Source organism: Betta splendens, chromosome 12 (genome assembly GCF_900634795.4).
Source record: "Betta splendens chromosome 12, fBetSpl5.4, whole genome shotgun sequence".
Lineage (NCBI taxonomy): Eukaryota > Metazoa > Chordata > Actinopteri > Anabantiformes > Osphronemidae > Betta > Betta splendens.
Genome location: NC_040892.2, coordinates 4331215 through 4351376, shown reverse-complemented (window position 1 = coordinate 4351376; position 20162 = coordinate 4331215). Strand labels below are relative to the sequence as shown.

Sequence of the window (20162 nt, the reverse complement as noted above, 5' to 3'; positions counted from 1 at the left end):
TCTGAGACTGCTTTACTGTTGTAATAAACAGAGATCAGGCTTTTGCCTGAATAAGGCAGTGCTCCCCACGTTTTTCACATTTGTTAACCCTTTCATCTCTCAGCAGATTGTGGGTGTGCAGCCTCCTCCAGATATTCATCAACCGTGTGAAACTACCAGTTTAAAGGGCAGCGTCTCTGTGCCCCATGATGTTGCACATGACCCAGGATGTTGATACAGGAGCTGGACTCTGCCAAGCAACATAAAGACCAGGACGGGGACCTGATGTGTCCCTCCTCCTCGTTCTGCCCATCTTGGGTGGTTCATATGAGCAAGTCCGACACTCTGTCTTCAAACATGCATCCCTATGAAGGGCTGTGGTGGGAGGCGTGATGTTTCCACAGGGCTCCAGAGTTTAACGAAAGGTGACCAACACGAGGAAAACTGTTCTACATCCTGACAACGGGTGAGTTACAATAAACCTCATCCAAATTTCTATTTTCACAGTCGAGTTATTTTCAACATCATTTAATTAGGTTTTCCCTCAGCTCACTGTCTCGTCTCAGCACACGTAGTTCTCCGCTCTTATCAGATTCTTTTGTTTATGGTCTTGTTCCACTGCATTTCTATATTTGTACATGTTTGTGCTGCAGTGACTGTGATGCACAAAGACGTTCTTCAATGAGAAAACACATTTAAGCTCCGCTTGTGTCTGTCAGACATAAATTGACTGTTAATACTTTAATTAATGAGCAAACGCGGAGGAGAGCAGATGCTTGGGTGTTTTACATCATTTAACATAAACACTGACAGAAATATTCTTGTTCGTAATTCACTAATTTTATGTAAATGATGCAGCTATGCATGTTTTTGTTGCATTTATTGTATATATTATTTAGTTCAGTGGAAGTTTACCTGCTGCCAAGACTTCACACTGTCTTTTTCCATTTACTCCTCAGACATGGAGTCAAAAACTGACGGTGGGTCAACAGCGCTGGCCATCGAAGAACTGGCTGCTATTGAGGATGAAGAGGTTCTTAACAAGATGGTGAGACAATGATTGACCTCGACTTTATGCAACAGAACCTTAGTTTTGTGTGTTCACTTAAATCCATTCCTTGGTTTCAGCTGGACAAAGCTGTAGATTTCGAAGAAAGGCGACGGATTCGTGCTGCATTAAGGGACCTGCTCAAGAAAAAGAGAGGTCAGGAAATGTGGGTGAAAGGACGCCTCTGCGTTGCCTTCTTTCTAACGTTCTCCAACGTCTGTCGTCAGAGAAACGGGAGCAGGAACGGGGATCGAGGCAGCAGGACATGAGGCAGCAAGGCCTGAGCAAAGGAGGAACCACAGCAGGAGGCGTCAGCACAGGACGAGCCTCTATGAACCAGCAGCCATCAACGCACAGTAAGTCTCATGTCAGATGCATACTTTGTTATTAATGAGTGATACGCACTCAATTTTTGATTCTGTTTTAATACTGACCTGTCAGAACCAGCAGTCCAGGCCTCTTCATCTGCTGCTTTTACCAGGACATCCGGCAAGTGAGTCAATTTGTGTTTGTTAACCATATTATATGGTAAATGTTGCTTCACACGACATGTTTTGATTCATATGGTGCCTCCACAGACACACTGTGTATGAGCATCAGTGTGAACTCACTGGATTGGGTTTACGTCATCAACCCGAAAGAAAATATTAGTCTAGAGCGTTTGCCAAGTTGAGAGATGAGCTAACTTTCTCTACATCTCGTTGTTTATCTTTGTTTTCTCTCTTCGGCAACGCCAGTCCCGCTCCGGCCTCAGCCCAGAAATGTCTTCCTGCTGCAGCACCCAATGCAAAAAATGTTAAACAGATGCTTCTGGACTGGTGCAGGGCCAAAACAGAGCCATATGAGGTAAATGCAGCCGGCCTGTCGTCTGTGAATGGCTTCCCCGCTGAGCTATACATAGCTCTGCTCCTCAGCCCTCGGCCTCCACTGTTTGTGCTTCCTGTATGAAACAGGGGGTAGACATCCAGAACTTCTCCTCCAGTTGGAAGGACGGCATAGCCTTCTGCGCCCTGGTCCACCGCTTCTTCCCCGATGCCTTCGAATACTCCATCCTCAACCCCAACAAGCCCAGGGAAAACTTCCAGCTGGCTTTCGCCACTGCAGAGTGAGATGTCGCCGCAGATGTGTCTTGTCTGGAATCGGCTCAGTGAAATGCAATTAAAAGCAGTTGTGATAACTGTGTGTGTCTCCGGCCATTTCTCACTGACACTGTGTTTCTGTTGCAGGAGACTGGCCGGCTGCCCGCCGCTGCTGGACGCCGATGACTTGGTGCGGATGCAGGAGCCCGACTGGAAGTGTGTGTACACATACATCCAGGAGTTCTACCGCTGCCTGGTGGAGAAGGGCCTGGTCAAAACCAAAAAGCGGCCATGAATAATTAAGCACACATTTGTTACACACATTACACAAGCTGAGAAGCGTAACATTTTGTCAATGAAGGTGATTGTTATGATTATGATTATTTGCACTCTGTACATCATCAAAATAGGTTTAAGACTAAACAAAACAGTCAAGTTGGAAAAAAGATAATTGTTTGATCCAAAATTAGACTTTTTATTTGCAAAAAATTCTCATAATCGTGTAAATTAGAGACGTGGTCCCATGTGGGTGTGTTCCCCCTTCTACGGCTGCAGTGTAAATAGTAATTAATTAAGGGTAGGAGAACTGACTGACTGCTGCAGAATATTCCACTTGTTTGTGACATTGAGAGTTCAGGGACACGGCGGAGCCCAGGGGAACGTGGAAAACAACGGCAGAGAAAGGACAACTGGATAAGATGAAACCTGATAAAAGCGTGAATCAGTTTGTGGCGATGTACAGAACCACGGTTGTGGAAATGGTGTCACTGTCTGAATATCTGCTCCCAGTGGACATCTGGCTGGGTCAGGACATTCCTCTGAGATTACACATCTGCACTAATCCCAGTCAGAGCATCTGGGAACAGATTTTCTGAGGATGCTGTGGAGGACCTGGCTGTGTGACATCACTTCAGCTGTAAACTTACACACAACTTGTAAACTACAAATGCACAATAAATGCAGCAGCTTCTTGTGTTATATATTTAAATTTATATTCAAATTACAGGGTTTCTTTTGCTAATAATATTTACTGATACAGATACTGGCTCATACTATGCACAGAGCTCACGCTGTTGCAAAGCTATCACCGTGAGAACAGATCGGTTGCCAAACCTAAATCCTAATTATTGGCGTGTTAATCAATCCCCCTATCAGTGACGCACTAATGCCAGATTACTGCGTCACTAGTGGGGCAGATGCTCAATTATTTCTAGCCGCCTGCACTTTAGCGGGTGGTGGTTGTTTTGCCGTTCTTGCCCTGCCCACATGTTTCACCCAGAGTGCTCCGGATGGGAGAGAGAGAGAGAGAGAGAGAGAGAGAGAGAGAGAGAGCAGGACGGGCACAGCCGGTGAGCAGGAGGCGCAGCCGGGATGCTGACAGAAAAGCGCACAGCTGCTCCCGTCACCTGCGCTGCGCCATAGGCAGTAACGGCGCACGCACATGCGGTTAAATGTTGCGGTACAAACACCAACATGCATGTGTCGCTGTCCGGACGCACCGAGCGCGCGCTCTTCTTGACTTGACAGCCTGGCGGCGCGGCGCGCGCCGTGACAGGGACGTCCGCTGTCCACGGTGCTGACGGGTCGCGTCCGTTCTGCAGCCGGGCTCGGCTCGGCTCGGTCCGTCGGCCTCTCGAGCGCAATTTTGCACACGCCTGCGTGTGTGTCGCGTTGACCGGCGTGCAGGAGCGGAGGAGGCGGATGCGTTTGCCCCCGGGGGAATTTGCGAGATCACCTTTGTCGTTCACCTTGAAAATAACAAAACGCCTGAAAGGTAAGAGAGGGGTTTTTATCGGGTCACCGACGCTTTGCGTTTGTGTCGATTCTGCTCGTTAATGTGTATTTTCTGCAGCCAGAACAACACGGCGCTGAGTTAATGAGCCGTCGAATAGCGAATAATCTAAAAGGCCACTTGTACAAATAAATAACTGTAAACTGAGAAAGTTGTGTTTTCACTTTCAAAGTACCTGTCTGGTCGTTACACAAACCCGGTTTTGCAGGTCACGACTTTCTAAGTTACAAAGACATCCTTTGCATGTCATGAATACTTAAAAGTGGTGTTTCATTTCTGTGTGGGAGGATCCGACAAAATGGTAGGAGGCTCCTGCGCTCCTCTCGTCCCCGTCCTGTGACCTACACTGTCTGTTGACATTGTCTGTGCCCCATCGTTTGCAGCCGTTTGTCCCGTCTCATCCTCCTTTCGCTTGAACCTGAGTCCCTGCACAAAGCATCACAGCTTATATGTTATTTCACAGCAATCGCTATCAACCGCGTGCTTTGTAAAAGGGTCAGGGGCTAATTAGCATGGCTGAGTAACACACGTCCAAAGCTAGTTCTTCAGCCCAGTTGCCAGCTCATTACTCCATCTCCAGCTGTGGAGCATCAGTACAACGTGATACAGTCACAAGTATCAGTTACAGAGGCCAAATGTGCTGTAAATGACTTTACGAGCTTGTGTTTTCAGGCTCTGTTGTGTTATAGTTATTTAGTTCGACCTGTTGCAGGTTCATGGATCATATGCAGAAGAAACAACTCAGTGCTGATCTCCGTGGGCCCAGAACGCAACCCGGACCCTGTGCAGTGACTGGAGGCGGACCCGCTTTGCCCCCGCAGCTTGAAATCCACGAGCCGCCTCACATCATGACATCCGAGGTGCTGAAAAAGCCGCGGGACCCGAGCCGCGTCCATCCTGCGCCTGCGCCTTCCAGGACGACGACGTCCGGGTCCACTCCAGCGACACTGGCGATCATCGGCCGGCCGAGACCAACCGCCCTCGGAGCCAAACCGGCTCCGAAGCCGCCCAGGACCTCAGCGGACCCCAGCATGGATATCGATTTAAGCCCCGTCTGCATCCCGGGCCCTCAGAGTGCCAACGTCCTGCCACACTCTCCCACAGACACCTCGCTCCCCCGTCTCAGTCCCCAGAGTCCCCGCAGCCCCCTGTGCTACAGCGGCCGGCCTCACCTCAGTCCCCTCGACCCGACCGCGCCCTCCGGCCTCAGCCCTCAGCCTCAGAGGACCGGCTCCACGCAGGTCCAGGCTCAGCCCGAGAGGCCGGGACCGGAGAGCAGCGACTTCAGGTGAGCTGAGTCATAATCTTTATTAGCGGCGGCTTCCTTTTATTTCCGCGGGGCTTTAGAGGCCGTCGCGCGCCGTCGTCCTGCAGTCGGTGGCTGCAAGACAGCTGATGAGTGCGAGCACGAATCACGTATTAAAGCTCCAAATGTCACTTGGAGCTTTATGAGGCCGACACAGCCACTCGGAGGCTGGCCGTCTTCCCAGAGTGAAACTTCTGTTGTTTACACGCTTTATAAACAAAGGGCTGCTTGTAAAAACGCAGCCTGAGCGTGTCAGCGGTTGTGTGGAGAATGTAACAAGTCGCAGGCGTCCGCCCGCCTCCCAGACCCTCACGTGTTTGTCTTTATGCGATTTGATGAGTGCACGTCACATCACAGCACATACATGTGGTGCATGCATAGCCACAATACTTAGTCATCACCGGGTTATAATGAGCTGCCGAACCTTCCTCATACACAGAAGCACTGATGAAAGCTCTTTCCCGGTGGATTATATAATCACACAAGGTCCCCCTTCGTCCTATTGAAGTTAATGCAGCGTTTCCACCGTCTCTGTCCGTCGACAGGGTGCACATCGTCACATGGAACGTGGGATCAGCCGTCCCCCCGGATGACATCACCTCTCTGTTCGGCCCGGGCGTCTCGGACGGGAGCGTCGACGTGGTGATCATCGGGTGAGCGAGCGGTTCCACCGGACCCGGCGGTCGGTGCCAAGGAGACAGCCGCCGGTGCCCACTCAGTCGTCTGTCTTGGTTCTTGTTGTTTGTCCATCACTGTCCTTTTTCTCGCCGCTTTGCCTCCTCCTCCTCCTCCTCCTCCTCCTGGACGCCATTGCTCCGCGTGCCGGTGCCGCCAGACTCCAGGAGGTCAACTCCATGATAAACAAGAGGCTGAAGGACGTGCTGTTCTCGGACCAGTGGAACGACCTGTGCATGGACACGCTCTGTCCCTTCGGATACGTCCTGGTGAGAAGCTGTTGGAAATGTTTCCACGCCTGTCCTTCATCCTGCGTTATTGATACCCCAACCTCCGTGTATTTGATCTGTTTAGGTGGCCTCCCAGCGAATGCAGGGGGTGCTGCTGCTGGTTTTCGCTAAATTCTGCCACCTTCCATTCCTCAGAGGTGTGCAGACACAGAGCACTCGCACAGGACTCGGGGGATGCTGGGTACGTGCTATGCGTTTAACAGCTGCTGAGGTTCATTATGCTGTGAGTGGGGGTGGGCCGGTGTGAGTGGAGTTGGGGGGGGCACCTGCACGAGTGGGTGCACATGTCAGTGTGTGACCTTCAGAGGCGTGCTGGTGTCAGCGTCACCCCTGGATGCTGCTGGTGCAGTCTCCTTCCCTTTGAGGTCAGTGCAGCTGTCTGGCTCTGCTTCTGTGACTCAGGGGCAGATAAAAGCGCCAGGGCCGATGCGTTTGATACCGCGCCCGACTTTTATTCCCGAGATCAAGAGTCCGTTTCTGTCCCCGTGTCCTCTCTTTGCCCTGGCTCCGCTCGCCGTCAGGGGAACAAAGGGGGCGTCAGCGCCAGGATGACGGTGTTCGGGCACCCGGTGTGCTTCCTCAACTGTCACCTGCCGGCTCACATGAGGAACCTGGAGCAGAGGATGGAGGACTTCGAGAGCATCCTGCAGCAGCAGCAGTTCGAGGGCGGCGCCGCCACCGGCGTTTTAGACCACGAGTGGGTGACCGCATCGTCAGATATCAGCCCCGAGGCCTTCAAATGAGGTTCATGCACGCGTCACCTGTCTCTTCCTCAGCGTCGTGTTTTGGTTTGGGGATTTGAACTTCCGCATCGAAGACTACGACATCCACGTGGTGAAGTGTGCCATCGACAGCAACAAGCTGCCTCTGCTGTGGGAGCGGGATCAGGTGAGGCCCGTTCTGAGCGCCCGCCCGCCCGCCCGCCGTCGGGCTGGATGCAAATAATCCTGTCGCCACGGTTTTGTCCTCCCTCTGCAGCTCAACATGGCTAAAAGCACAGCGTCTGTACTGGACGGCTTCATGGAGGGTGCGCTCAGCTTCCCACCCACCTATAAGTTCGACGTGGGCACCCACACGTACGACACCAGGTCAGCTCCGCTCCTTCTCGCTGTGAAAAATAAATGCTGCTGTGCTGTGACGTCCCCCTTCGTGCCTCTGTCAGCGCCAAGAAGAGAAAACCCGCCTGGACCGACCGCATCCTCTGGCGCCTGCGTCGCACCGGCTCCCCGGTTCCTACCCACAATGCAGCGCTGCAGCGTGGGCTCACCTCATGGTTGGGCGGCGCAACCAAAGTGACCCAGTGTTCGTACCAAAGCCACATGAGCTTCACCATCAGCGACCACAAGCCTGTTTCTGCCCTCTTCTCTCTGCATGTAAGACTGTTTACACATGTACAGGCTTTCAGGCCTTGGGTTTCAGTCCAGCCTCCATCACCAGTGTTCTCTGTAGTTCCCGTTCAGGGTGGACATGCCGCTGGTGGAGCTGCAGGCGAACAAGGAGTGGTGTAAAGCCTCTGATGCCACAGTCAGATTCACCGTCGCATCAGCTTATCAGCGCAGCTCCTGGGACTGGGTGGCGATATACAAGGTGCCCGTGTGACAGCGCTGAGATCCTGCTTCAACGTGTGACTCTTTTATACAGTGTGAACGTTTGCTTGGTTTCACAGGTCGGGTTCAGACATTACAAAGATTATCAGGCGTACGTGTGGGCCAAGGGGGAGCATGCGACGCAGGTGCGTTAGAACGGGTTCAGCGCCACATCTGAACTCACTGAACCCACTGATTCTCTCTATTCATATTTACAGGTGACATTTTCAGAGGAAGAATTGCCACGAGAAGACTGTGAATACATCCTGGGCTACTACAGCAATAACATGAACAGCATCGTTGGACTGATGACATCAATTCAGGTGCGACTGGTCGTCTGAGAAAGACAAAAATGACCTCTGACCCTCAACAGCAGGAGTGAGGCTGATCCTCCAACAGAGATGAACCTGCATGTGCACATGGGTTCACACCAATCAGTCACATCATGTCCGTTTGCAGAACAAGCAGCTTAACTAGGCAAACAACAGCCTACGTACAATATTGGGTTAGGAAAATTATGATTAACTGTAGTTCTCTTTATGTCAACATTTACAATGTATACAACTTACACCTACATTCTGTGTATAAACATACCAAATATGTGGCAATGCATGAACATGATGCTTATTCCTTTGCACCAACACCCTTTTAATCACAGTTTCCTTTTTATTGTCTCCTGAACAGATCCGGATACCCGTCCACAGCCCCGCTGCCAATCGTTCCGACAGTTCCGACCTCAGCTCAGAGGACGACAGCACCCTTGTGCTGCTGGCTCCGAACTCCCGCAGCCCAAGCCCGAGCAAACACCACCGCCGCCGCCACCGGCGTAGCCGCAGCCCGGCCGTCCCCGCGCTGTCCTCCAACCCCCTCCCATCGCTGCAGGGCCTCAGCCTCTGTCCGCGCTCCAAAGACGGGCCGGCGCCGAGCCGCTCGCCCTGCTCCGCCGCTAAGAAGGAGCGGCTGGTGTCCCCGGACGCTGCGACGCCGCCGGCCCTCAGCCCCCTCAGCCCCCGCAGCCCCGTGTCGCCGGGGGGTGGGGTGAGCGCGCCGGAGGCCTTGATCGCTGCCATCTTAGGCGAACACAGACCAGCTCAGGGCCTCGCGGGAGTCAAACACATGGGGAAGGCAGGGGAGGCAGACACTGCATAGAAAGAGCCATCAGCAGAAGGAAACAGGGATATCCATGCAGCCCGTGTGATCTGACCCCACACTGTCACTGTGCTCTTAGCTGCAGCACCTCTACTGACTCTACTTACTGTAGTTTGCAAACATTCCACATCTTTCTTGGATCTGTCTCTCATCCACTGTGTGTTTGTGGGTCTCTAGACTCCCGTTGACAAGTGCTTTTATAGACTCATAAGCTATATCGTGCGTAAACAAACATATTGAATGTGAAACCAAAGTGATGGATGTAACCGGTTATTACTCATAGAAGTGGATCCATGTAAACAGGCTTGTATCACAATAAGGATACTGAACCATTGTTAGTGAGCGTGTGTGTTCGAGCTTGTGGGTTAAAACGTGCTTTAATTACCAACAGATGATGGTTTAGATTAACTCTATAGTTCTTGGTCTGTATTCATCTGCTATATCAAACACTAGCGATAAAGCATTTTACCACCACAATCGATCTGAATTTTACATGTGACTTAAACAGCAATGCGACATCAGTTTAGCGGCTTTGTGGATACAGCCCCTGCTCTATAGAGTGAATGTGTCTGAATTACTGTCTGGGTGTGCAAATAAAAAGAACACAATTAAAGTGGGGAAAATATATATTTATTAGTCAAATACAAATTGAAAGTGAAACGCTTTGACAGCAGTGACGTGTGACTCCGCATTGGAATGATTTAATATCAAAGCCCAAAGGGAACACATTAGTGCGAAAGAATATAACAAGAACAAAACAAAGACAACTGATAATAATAATTATATACAACAACTCGTGACTTTTGCATGACGCGTCCGTGAGGCCTGGTCGCAGCCTGCGGGAGGAAGCAGACGCGCGTGCCCGGCGGCCTACACGCCCATCAGCACCACATGGTCAGAGCCCAACAACAACATTGGCTGCCGTCAAACGACTTGAGGCGCCGGAGAAGTTGCTCGATCAAATAAAGCAGAGCGGCCCGGGCGTCTTTTCCGTTTCCCCCCGACCACCCGGAACCCGACCCGCGTGTCCATTTGGTGTATGTGAGGTCTGCGAAGCGCACTGAACCGCTAGACAGGTGTGGGTAGCTGGACGGCTAGCTTGTTGGCTAACGGTGTGATTGTTGAGTAAGATGAACGGCCATCTCAACGGTTTCTATAACGACTCGTTCATTGACGAGGACTGCTTCCTCTTCACCTCTGAATCAGTCGGGGAAGGGCACCCAGGTACGTCCTGATAACACTAGTACTTCGTTTCTCCAATAATTAGCCTGATAGCACTATGCTAGGCGCTAAAGCGTGGCGTTAATTGTTAAGTCTGTTCATGCTTTACCTCTGATACGCACAAACGCGGCTAAATGTGGTGATTGTATTATTGTACATAATACAAATTCAGTTAAATTGGCGTTTTCGGGCGAATAACTGAGCAACAACTAGAGGAGTTGAGATTGTAGAGTTGAAGCAGTGTCCCGGCTTCATGCTAACAACACTGCGGCTAGCTGCTTAAGCTAACACCATATCAGCTGGTTAGGAAGCTCCACGAGGATTTCCGAAGTGAATCAACAGGAAAAATACGACGTTTGTTGTGTAAAGATACTGTAAGTGGGGCCGGTAGCAACAATAAACACATCTGACCCAACTGGTGCGTTTCGCCTTTACCAGCCATCGTATGGCGTTGCGTCATATCTGTATCACCTAGCTTGAGTTGACATGTGCTCGCTAACAGCAGGTTATTAATAGTGGGCCGGTGTGAAATACACAAGGATAGAAGGACGTGTGCAGTAAAGTAACGTTAAAAGGTTAGTTGAACGCCAGTGTCCTGGAGTGTGATGGTAGGTGGGTCAAACCGGAATTTGTTAATGTGGCTTTTTATTAAGTGACTCAAACTTGGACCTTTTGTGCAAACTGTGTATTTCCCACTCGCTGTTTTAAGTGCAACGTGTTGTGAGCTGATGCAATCGGACAGGAATCCTGCAGTACTAGTAAATCTTTCTGTGGCACAGGTCGGAGTGTTGGTCACGTGATGCTGTTTCTGATAAGCGTTCATTCAGGTTCATGCTTATTATGGAGGTTGTACTTTGTGGTTTTACTCCTTTTTACTCCTCATTGATGACAGACAGAATATGTTAGAACCTCTCAGCCTCCACACACCACCCAATCGATTTAGCCTTAAAATACTAAAATGATATTTTACCTTTTTATAATATCTACTCAACATCAGTAATGGGTTTTTCAAAGTCCAGATGTGCCGATGAGGTTTCATTCAGGAAGTTGGTAGCTGTAAATAAATTAATAAGTTAATGATTAGCAGCAGGCAGAGAGGCACCATTTGTGAATCCTTTCTGCACCCGTCATCTTTACAACCTTAGCCATTTTGTTTCCGGTCCCCTCCTCTGTTTGTCCACACACTGCACGTTTCAGGAGGTGGATTTTTGTCTGGTTGGCTTTATACTGGGGCAAAGGGACAGCTGTACAGATTGCCATAATAAGCTTAGAAGTGCTTCTAAATATAGAAGGTGCAGGAACTTATGCCCAACTGTGCGTGTAAAGCAGTGACATTCACACAGTTTCTAATCTGTGGGACGGTGAAGCATCTACTATCTATCTATTAATGATGGGTAAACACAATTCAGCCTTTCTTTGGAGGCCAGACCAGGGTAGTAACCATGAGCATTTGAAGGACCTAATCAATTCTGAACTCCACATTAACCTTTTCCTGCACAAGTCTTGCATGTTTCAAACCAACGGCAAATGTCTTTTGGGTGACGTGTAATAAGCATACTAATAATGAATGAATGAATGAATGAATGAATGAATGAATAATATTAAATAATCTGCCTTTACTCGTGTTGTTGCACAGATAAAATCTGTGACCAGATCAGCGATGCCGTGTTGGATGCACACCTCAGCCAAGACCCCGATGCCAAAGTTGCATGTGGTAAGTTCCCCCTTTGCCTCATATCCTGAGCATTCATTTTTGAAATATTCATGTTGATGCCGAGTCATCTCCCCCTCATAAACATGTAATTTGTTGAGTCAGAAAGGGTTTTCTAACCAATCTCATAATTTCTTAATTTATTTTGCAATGTAGTCAGATTTTTTTCCTGCTTGGCAGTAAAAGCTAAAGATCTCCCATCTACATTCAGGACTAAATCATTTGCTTCAGGTTAAAAAAAATGACTAAAATGTTGACCTGGATAAACATAAGCTGTTTAACTCTATCCTCATGTGTTTGCTCGTGCGCTTACCTTGGGCTATAACTGTTGGTGTGTGTGCTGGTTTGTCGATTGTTAAACACTAGTGAGTTATTTTGTCTTGGTGGGCAGGACGTTGTGTAACTGATGGTTTGCAGCGTGTTTTTTTTTAAAAGCTAAGAATTTGAACTATATTGTTGATAAAATGCAGGTAGATGCGGTCATTTCCAAGCTCCTGCACCCAGGTCTCCAACTGTTAACACATCTGTAACTTGTAAATAATAATAGATGTTGTGTTATTGTAACCTCAGAGACGGTTGCCAAGACGGGGATGATCCTGCTGGCCGGCGAAATCACCTCCAGGGCCACTGTTGACTACCAGAAGATTGTCCGAGAGACAATCAATCACATTGGCTACGATGACTCATCCAAAGGTAATGAACTGGTTTTTAGAAATTAATGAGGACAATCTCTGTAGTATTTGGAATGTTTGTGATTTGTCTTCTTCCAAAACACGATTCTTCTCTTCACTGGCTGCTATAAAAATGAGCCTGTTTTCTGTCATTTTACAGGTTTTGACTATAAGACCTGCAACGTTCTGGTGGCTTTGGAGCAGCAGTCTCCTGACATTGCTCAGGGTGTTCACCTGGACCGAAAGGAGGAGGATGTAGGAGCTGGTGACCAGGTCGGAGGGTTTATTATTTTACGTTCGGGTTTGGTAACTGGAGCCAAAACTCTGGCGGTAAAGAGATTTGCCCCATGAATTGAAACTGTGTTCATGCTGCGACTTCTCCTCTAACAGGGTCTGATGTTTGGATACGCCACTGATGAAACCGAGGAGTGCATGCCTCTTACTATTGTCCTGGCCCATAAGCTCAACGCCAAGATGGCCGAACTGCGCCGAAACGGAACGCTGCCTTGGCTCCGACCCGATTCCAAAACTCAGGTTAAAAGAAACGTCTCTCTTGTTAAATTAAAAAAAAAATTAACTGATGTTGTCTTTTTTTGATCCTACAGTTTATCATAGTCACTGCCACTCCTCAACATTACTTATTTACTGTCCAGCTCCTCTGTCTGTGGTGTTATCTCCTCAGGTGACCGTTCAGTACAAGCAGGATCGCGGCGCCATGGTGCCTTTGCGAGTCCACACTGTAGTGGTGTCTGTTCAGCACGATGAGGCTATTGGCTTAGAGCAGATGCGTCACTGTCTGAAGGAACAGGTGGTGAAAGCAGTTATTCCCAGTGGGTACCTGGATGATGACACCATATACCACCTGCAGCCCAGCGGCCGCTTTGTTATTGGAGGACCTCAGGTAAGACAGTTGACTTCAGCTCATATGCTTGTATCACTTAAACCAGATTAACTACATTTACATTAAATAGATGTAGAATAGATGCTCAATAGATTGTAATAGATGCTTTACATTGTCCCTTCAGGGTGATGCTGGTCTGACTGGGCGTAAGATCATTGTTGACACCTACGGTGGTTGGGGAGCTCATGGTGGTGGAGCTTTCTCTGGGAAGGACTACACAAAGGTGGACCGCTCGGCGGCCTACGCCGCCCGCTGGGTGGCCAAGTCTCTGGTGAAAGCCAGACTCTGCAGGCGTGTGCTGGTGCAGGTGAGGAGGCAGTCTGTTATAATGGGAAAACCATCAAAGGTTACGTTTGCTACTAATTCCTAACCTGTTTCAGGTCTCCTACGCCATCGGTGTGGCCCATCCTCTCTCAGTCTCTGTCTTTACCTATGGGACATCACAGAAGAGCGAGAAAGAACTGCTGGACATTGTGAGGAAGAACTTTGACCTCCGTCCGGGAGTAATCGTGAGGTATCGTGTCACACTGTAGTTTTGCAGCTCTGATCCCCAGGAAATCTATTTCAGTTGTATTTCAGGTTTGAATGAATTTATAACGGTTGTTATTGTGTCCCAGGGACCTTGACTTGAAGAGGCCCATTTACCAAGGCACTGCGGCTTATGGGCACTTTGGTCGTGATGCGTTTTCATGGGAGGTGCCCAAGAAGCTGAAATACTGAGGCCCTCTTCTTATCTCCCAGCACGTCTTAGGTGCATTAGAGATAAGCCTGTGTTTTTGTCTGCCTACCTTCCTGTCTGCCTCCTCCTCCTCCCTCCTCATCAGCACAGCCACATCAGACCACACTTCATGAAACAAAGCCCTTTCCCCAGCCGTAAGTGTTACTGTACACATCCGTAGAGAGAGAGAGAGAGCGCAATAGTAGTTCTGCTAACATGCAAGTCAGATAAATTAAGGTATTTAATTTGTCCGTATACCTTTTTAGGTGATCAGCCAGATTTCCAATCACTGTCATCTTTGTTCTGGCATCTCCCTAATTTAACTCAACCAAACATAGGGCTAAACTATTATTAGTCTTCTGCTCTCTCTCTTTAATTGTATTGCATCATGTTCCATAAAGGCTCATTTGGGTTTAGGCATGATGATATATAGTGGTTTCTTTCTTTATTTTTTATTTTTTGTGCTCACCCTTCAGGCCACAGATTTCTGATGTTTTACAGAGAAGTCAGAAGCTGCTAATGACCTTGTGGTTCTGTCGGGCTGCACCTTAAAATCACTCCTTTTTGGGTTGTTTTGTTTTTTTTGTTTTTTTTTTGCTTAAATGTCACATGAATTATTTAAATTGTGTTTGCAAAGGCTTGGTTCCACTTTGACTCTTCCTAAGAGTGGCTCTGGGTGTAGCTACAGAGAAACCCAGACCCACCTCTGGACAGGGGCCTTTCTCCCAAGGCAACACAGTACTTGAATTGCGTTGTGTAACAGCAATTGTTATGGGACCAGCAAGGAAGGGAAACTGAATATTGTGTGTTATGAGGTTTTGTATTTAACTAATTTCTTTTTATTGCACGCCAGTCACACTAGCTTGTAATGTATGAAATGCAGCGTTACAGAAGAACATCCAAGGCAGAGGCACAAACGGCAAAGAGCTCGGAGGCAGTTCACATACAGCTTAGTTTTGCTGTGCTTCTCTTCTCAGCCGAGGCATTTTTGTACAAATAAGGACTTTGTTACTTTATGCCTGTGGGTTTCGAGTCTTCCACTGGAATTGCACATCACACAGTCCTTGCCAAGAACATAGAAGCTTCTCTTTCCAGTGTGGACCAGTAGATTTATTTCAGCTGAGGATTTTCCTGATGTTAACTTAAACAGCATTAACCAGCACAAATTCAGTACCTCCTGGTGATGGTTGGCAGAGATCGAATCTTGCTGAGAGGAATTGTTTGCTTCACCGCTGGTTAAAGATTGTTTTATTGGCTTCGCTTGCACAGAAGGCAGCTCAGGCTGAGAAAGACGCATCTCAGGCCCAGTTGTTCCGCTCATGTCGACCATGCGTAACAATAATGCTAGGTCAGCTGTAAGTCTGAGTGACCCATAAATCATGATTGTGAACTGTTGGTTTAAGTTGCGTGGAGTATGAATGCCCTCATCATGCAGCTAGGTGGCGCTGTGCCCTCAAAGAAGAGTTTAGTCAACCCTCTGAGAAAACTGGTTGGTTTGTTCCACTGGTTCCCTCTTGTGGTTTCTCAAGTTACTTCAGAGACTTCAGGATTCTCCGCTTGGTACCAATAGCAAGTTAGCGCAAAGTTCCCAAAGAGTTTTATAGTATGTTTGCGTCGTCTAATTCACCCACAGATAAGATGAATTGGTTGGTGTTGTACAGAGAAACCAACCTGTTTACACAGTCTCCTGTGGGGGAGTTAGAGTAGCTTTTATTTAATTTGTTTTGTTTTTCTCAGTTAAATTATTTAAGAAAGGTGAATTAAACCTGTACGTTTGCTTGCTGAATGTGTAAAAGTGCCTTTTGTCATTTTCTCTATTGCCCCGTCCCCAAACATATCCCTGTACCCACCCAGCGACCGGCTCCCTCCCAAGGCTGAAAGGTCCTGTCTGTTGAGTTTCTCTTCAATAAACTGCGCTCTCCTTTGTGACTTTAACTTTTTGTCTCATATCACTTAAGATTTATGTGTAGTTCATGTAGTAACTTAAAAAAACTTAACTTTTAATTTTTAAGACTACTTATTTGAGTTTCTAGCAACAGACTCTGCTGATGATGGAGTCTCACATGAAGGCAGAAGTAGGAGTTGGTGGGAGGAGTCGAAGCACAATCACCACAGATGGCATTAAACACGTTGAAACCTTGAGTAGTTTCTTTTCTGGTTTCACAAGCTTTTTATTTAAAATTGCTGTTAAACATCATTGCTGCACATCAAAAATCATACACAAACTGATGTTTTAAGCGTTTAGCATTTATACTTTTATATCTTTGCAACATTAATTACAGCAGAATCATTTGTCCATAAAATATTGTAAGATCAGCACTTTATGCACAAACACTATACAAAGAAAGAAAATCACAAAAAGCAGCAAGATGACAAATCAGCATCTGAAGGAAATCCTATCGGGCAGAATTCCTCAGGATTAGGGAAATGTTTGCAGTTTGATGTTGAAAGCTGTGGAGGCACAAACGTTGGCTGTTGTGTTTGGTCCAACCCTGAAGAGGAGGTGACACACGTTACATGCTATTAAATATTATATATTTATGATTGACTCAGGTTTGTCCCAATGTGATGCTCACCTCAACTTTTAGATTGTGTTGTGATTCAGAGACTTCCAGGCGAATCTTTGACAGTAGAACAGAGTCTGCAGAGAGGAGACGGGTCAGATATGGACACTACAGACCAGCTATAAGTCATTTGTGATGTTTATTCTACTTACTCCACATTGGACAGACGTTTTGACGTCTCTGCATCTGTATGTTGCCAAAGTGCACGGATCTAAATGACAATATTAATTATCAACAGTTGTTCCCTGCAGTTCCACTTTTTGGACATTTTCACTATTAATAAAATCAAATCAAATGTGAGCAGCGGACTGACCAACAGCGGCGTCCTCCCCGTGACACAGGTGCAGGAGGGCACAGATGGTCTGGGGGGTGGCGTAGTGCATGAGCGCGTCCAGCACCGCCTTGGTGAACCTGTCGACGACGGCCTCACACTGGTCTTTGTAGGTGGACGGCAAAATGCGGCAAACCTCCTCCAGCACCTTGGTGATAGCGCTCTGTGAAGTGAAAGATGCAGTCGTAGCGCTGAGTCAGAAATAAGGAGAACTGGTAGCAGCAGTGGTAATAGTGTAGCTTCCTTATGGTCAGGGAACATAAAGCATGAATGATAGCTAATCATTATCGGGGAGAAATCCTATCAGGCAGAATGCCAGAGGTGGAGCAAATATTAGCTTTGTGATGTCGGCTGGTTCATATTTCTACTCCAGTAAATTCCTCCTAGCAGCTGGGTCGACCCGCTGGCCTCTATAGCAGGTCCAGTGTCTCTGCCAGGCGAAGATGCTGAGCGTGTTCTACCTCGGTTCTTTCTTTAGGCAGCAGCCCCTCCAAAGTCTTGACAAACAAAATGCAGAAGGAGCACTGGTTTTCAGGTTCCAACTGAATAACAGAAAAAAAGTGAAGGAAGTGAAACACACAGGATGTACGAGCATGAGCATTATTCCTTTCATTAAGGCCCTCTGACATTTACACTGATCCAATTAGCCTGAAGGAGCAATGCCCTCATCGTCTCCTGGTCGACGGCACAGAGTCCAAGAACTTTGCAGAGCTGAGCTGGTTTCTACAGGGAGATCAGACGATGGTTAGATGACGGCCTCTCAGTAAAAGTAGAGTAGTCAGTTTAATGAGGACGACTCACTGCAACCCCAGTAATGAATGTGATGGCAAATGGAAGCATCTTCTCCACCTCATCTTTGCAGAGTTTTTTAGTTTCACCAGGAAGGAGATCACACAGTCTCTCAACACCAGCAATCATTTTTTTCTGAAATACAACCGATAAACGCTGAAATAACTGAGTGAACACACAGTACGTTTGCACACATCTGATAAGGACTTCCTGTACGTTACACATCATGTCACGTTTTGTGTCTGTAATCTGAGGAATGCGCCGTAGGAACTCACCTGGAAGTCTGCGTTGGAGAGCAGGTCAGCGATGAGTTCGAAGATTTGGGTGCAGTCATGGCAGACGTCCCCGTTTGGAGTCTGGACGCGAAGTCGACAAAGAAAAATAAATAAATAAGGCTAGAATTTACTGTGCTCACTTGAGTAAGCATGTTTTTGAGGACGAAATGTGTTTATCGCTGCGTTAATATTAATAGAGTGCCTTGTTGGAGGTGAAGTGTGAACAGAGCCTTCCTGAGTTTGAAGATAAGCAAATTTCAGTTCCTCTTGTAAGAAGAGAACTATGAATATGTATTTGTTCATTTTCATCTAATAACTGAGATACTTTGTGTCTGTTACACATTGTGGATGCTTTTAATTCAACATCAGCAACTTGCGCTATAAGGAAAGTCTTCACTCACCACCCTCAGCGCATCCGGATCACGCTGCCACACATCTGCACTCGAAGCTGCGGAGACAAGCTGTAATTTATCACATCCTTGGCCTTCAGTCGTAACGTTAGCGTGACTGATGAACGGCCGTCTCACCACAGCCGTGGAAGCCGATGGCCAGAAGAAGCGTGAGCTGGAGCAGGGCCATTCTCTGTCAGCGTCGCCGTTCCTCCGCAGATCTGTGCAGTGGCTCCGAGTGCAGCTGGTATGTGACAAGGCCCACCTGTCACCCGCCAATCAGATGTGAAGGAAAAAACCCATGATAGTTTTGATCTATGCGGAACAGTTTCTCTCTCTCTCTCAGTATCCTAATTATAGTCTAGTGTCACATTCAGTTCCTCGTAGAAAGGTGTGAGAACACGTTCTTTATTTTAAAAAGCGCATATTTGTAGATGAACTGTGGTTAAAGTCTCTAGATGCCACGAACATCACTGTATATATGAAGGTGTTCAGTTCACATCTCTAAAATATATCCAGCCCTGCTGGATGTAGAACTTCCCAGCTTCTTCAGATTTCTCCCACAAATCAACAAGTAAAATAAGATGAGAAGCATCTGGAAGTAGCTGTAGTGCCATAAACGTGAAATAACAGTATGTGGTTCTGTACAGCTCAGCTTTGCCCTGTGCTTCAAACTCCCAGTAACAGTGTCAAGATGAGGTCTGAACCCCCTGAAGGCAGAAGTGGATCCTAATAGAAGAAGCTCTAAAGTGATCACATCCTTAAGCACCAAACCACAGAAACAGTTCCTTCTGCAAATGAACTTACTTTCATTGTTTTCATGTGATAAACAACAATTACTGAATAACTAAACCCCATAGACTCTATGCAATTCACCACAGAAGCTTTTATTCTACTTTACATTATAATTAAAGGTGATAATTCCACCAAATGTTTATTATTGAGGTCCAATACTGACTTAATTAGTCAAAACTGTGATGGTTCACAGATAGAACTAAGACCACTGACTCCTATAACAGGTTTATGAGTGATGTAATATGTGTGGTGAAGCTCTGCTTGTTGAGTTTGTGTCACCTGCATCACTGCAGAGCAGGTGAACCTCCTCCTCTCCCTAGTACCTCCAGTATGATGGTGGGATGAAGCCTCGTTCAAGTGGTTCAAGAGTCTAAACCAGCATTTTCATCAAAGCTTCTTTTCCTTAAGTGAAGAAAGGCCTATTTTGGACATTCACTGACATCTACTGGACAGTTTGTGCAGCTAACAGAGTTCAATATTCCGGGTCAGGCTTTTATCAACAGAAAGCAGGGAGTGTTTCACTAATTAAATGATACTAAACAGCGGCATTATCTAATGTAATCCACAGTATCATCAACACATTCCGCAAAGTGCAGTATCTCCACTTCATACTGTAAACGTGACTCACCTGAGTCGTGCTCCAGGAAAAATGAGGTCAGAGCTGGTAATGAAATGTTACAGTTGAAACAGATTCATTAAAAGCTGATGCTGACCACCATGAGAATTAGCTTCACCTGCTTCTAGAAGCCCCAGCAGGTCTCAGTCTGTTCTCACATGTGCACCAAACAAACTTTTTCACTAAGATAAGATGAGATACATAAACTAAACATAAATGATAAATCTGCACTTGACACGTCTTTCCTCGTTTGCTTTTCTGTTCCACTGAGCTTCTG

At 47.3% G+C, this 20162-nt stretch overlaps 4 protein-coding genes across 6 annotated transcripts; 3 read left to right on the top strand and 1 right to left on the bottom strand.

Moving 5' to 3' along the window:
* Window positions 1-78: 78 nt before the first annotated feature.
* Window positions 79-3099, top strand: smtna (smoothelin a). The gene is made up of 8 exons (XM_029169050.3): window positions 79-445; window positions 939-1027; window positions 1108-1183; window positions 1255-1383; window positions 1469-1520; window positions 1765-1873; window positions 1981-2132; window positions 2254-3099. Exons 2-8 carry the CDS (start codon window positions 941-943, stop codon window positions 2399-2401), a joined length of 753 nt encoding a protein of 250 aa, XP_029024883.1. The 5' UTR covers window positions 79-445; window positions 939-940; the 3' UTR covers window positions 2402-3099.
* A 340-nt stretch (window positions 3100-3439) lies between these two features.
* Window positions 3440-9517, top strand: LOC114866780 (phosphatidylinositol 4,5-bisphosphate 5-phosphatase A). Its single transcript, XM_029168949.3, has 13 exons — window positions 3440-3880; window positions 4611-5186; window positions 5750-5857; window positions 6040-6148; window positions 6234-6350; window positions 6691-6866; window positions 6946-7057; window positions 7148-7257; window positions 7332-7542; window positions 7619-7756; window positions 7836-7901; window positions 7974-8078; window positions 8440-9517. Exons 2-13 carry the CDS (start codon window positions 4615-4617, stop codon window positions 8902-8904), a joined length of 2289 nt encoding a protein of 762 aa, XP_029024782.1. The 5' UTR covers window positions 3440-3880; window positions 4611-4614; the 3' UTR covers window positions 8905-9517.
* Window positions 9518-9836: 319 nt separating this feature from the next.
* On the top strand, window positions 9837-16061 carry mat2aa (methionine adenosyltransferase II, alpha a). Of its 2 annotated transcripts, XR_008696300.1 has the most exons (10): window positions 9837-10128; window positions 11762-11839; window positions 12407-12529; window positions 12668-12780; window positions 12898-13041; window positions 13190-13408; window positions 13533-13715; window positions 13789-13922; window positions 14026-14281; window positions 15981-16061. XR_008696300.1 is itself a non-coding variant. In XM_029168999.3 (9 exons), the coding sequence occupies exons 1-9, from the start codon at window positions 10035-10037 to the stop codon at window positions 14126-14128; spliced, it is 1191 nt and encodes a 396-aa protein (XP_029024832.1). In that variant the 5' UTR covers window positions 9837-10034; the 3' UTR covers window positions 14129-16061. The 2 variants fall into 2 exon arrangements, 1 of the variants encoding a protein (XP_029024832.1); XM_029168999.3 differs by having other exon boundaries at window positions 14026-16061.
* A 208-nt stretch (window positions 16062-16269) lies between these two features.
* LOC114866834 (prosaposin) lies at window positions 16270-18756 on the bottom strand. Of its 2 annotated transcripts, none has more exons than XM_029169046.3 (10): window positions 18613-18756; window positions 18487-18533; window positions 18086-18166; window positions 17823-17945; window positions 17649-17744; window positions 17483-17563; window positions 17004-17184; window positions 16843-16901; window positions 16703-16767; window positions 16270-16618 (listed from the first exon to the last, which is right to left on the bottom strand). In XM_029169046.3, the coding sequence occupies exons 1-9, from the start codon at window positions 18662-18664 to the stop codon at window positions 16711-16713; spliced, it is 777 nt and encodes a 258-aa protein (XP_029024879.1). In that variant the 5' UTR covers window positions 18665-18756; the 3' UTR covers window positions 16270-16618; window positions 16703-16710. The 2 variants fall into 2 exon arrangements, with proteins under 2 accessions (XP_029024879.1, XP_029024880.1); XM_029169047.3 differs by having other exon boundaries at window positions 17655-17744.
* Between the last annotated feature and the right edge of the window lie 1406 nt (window positions 18757-20162).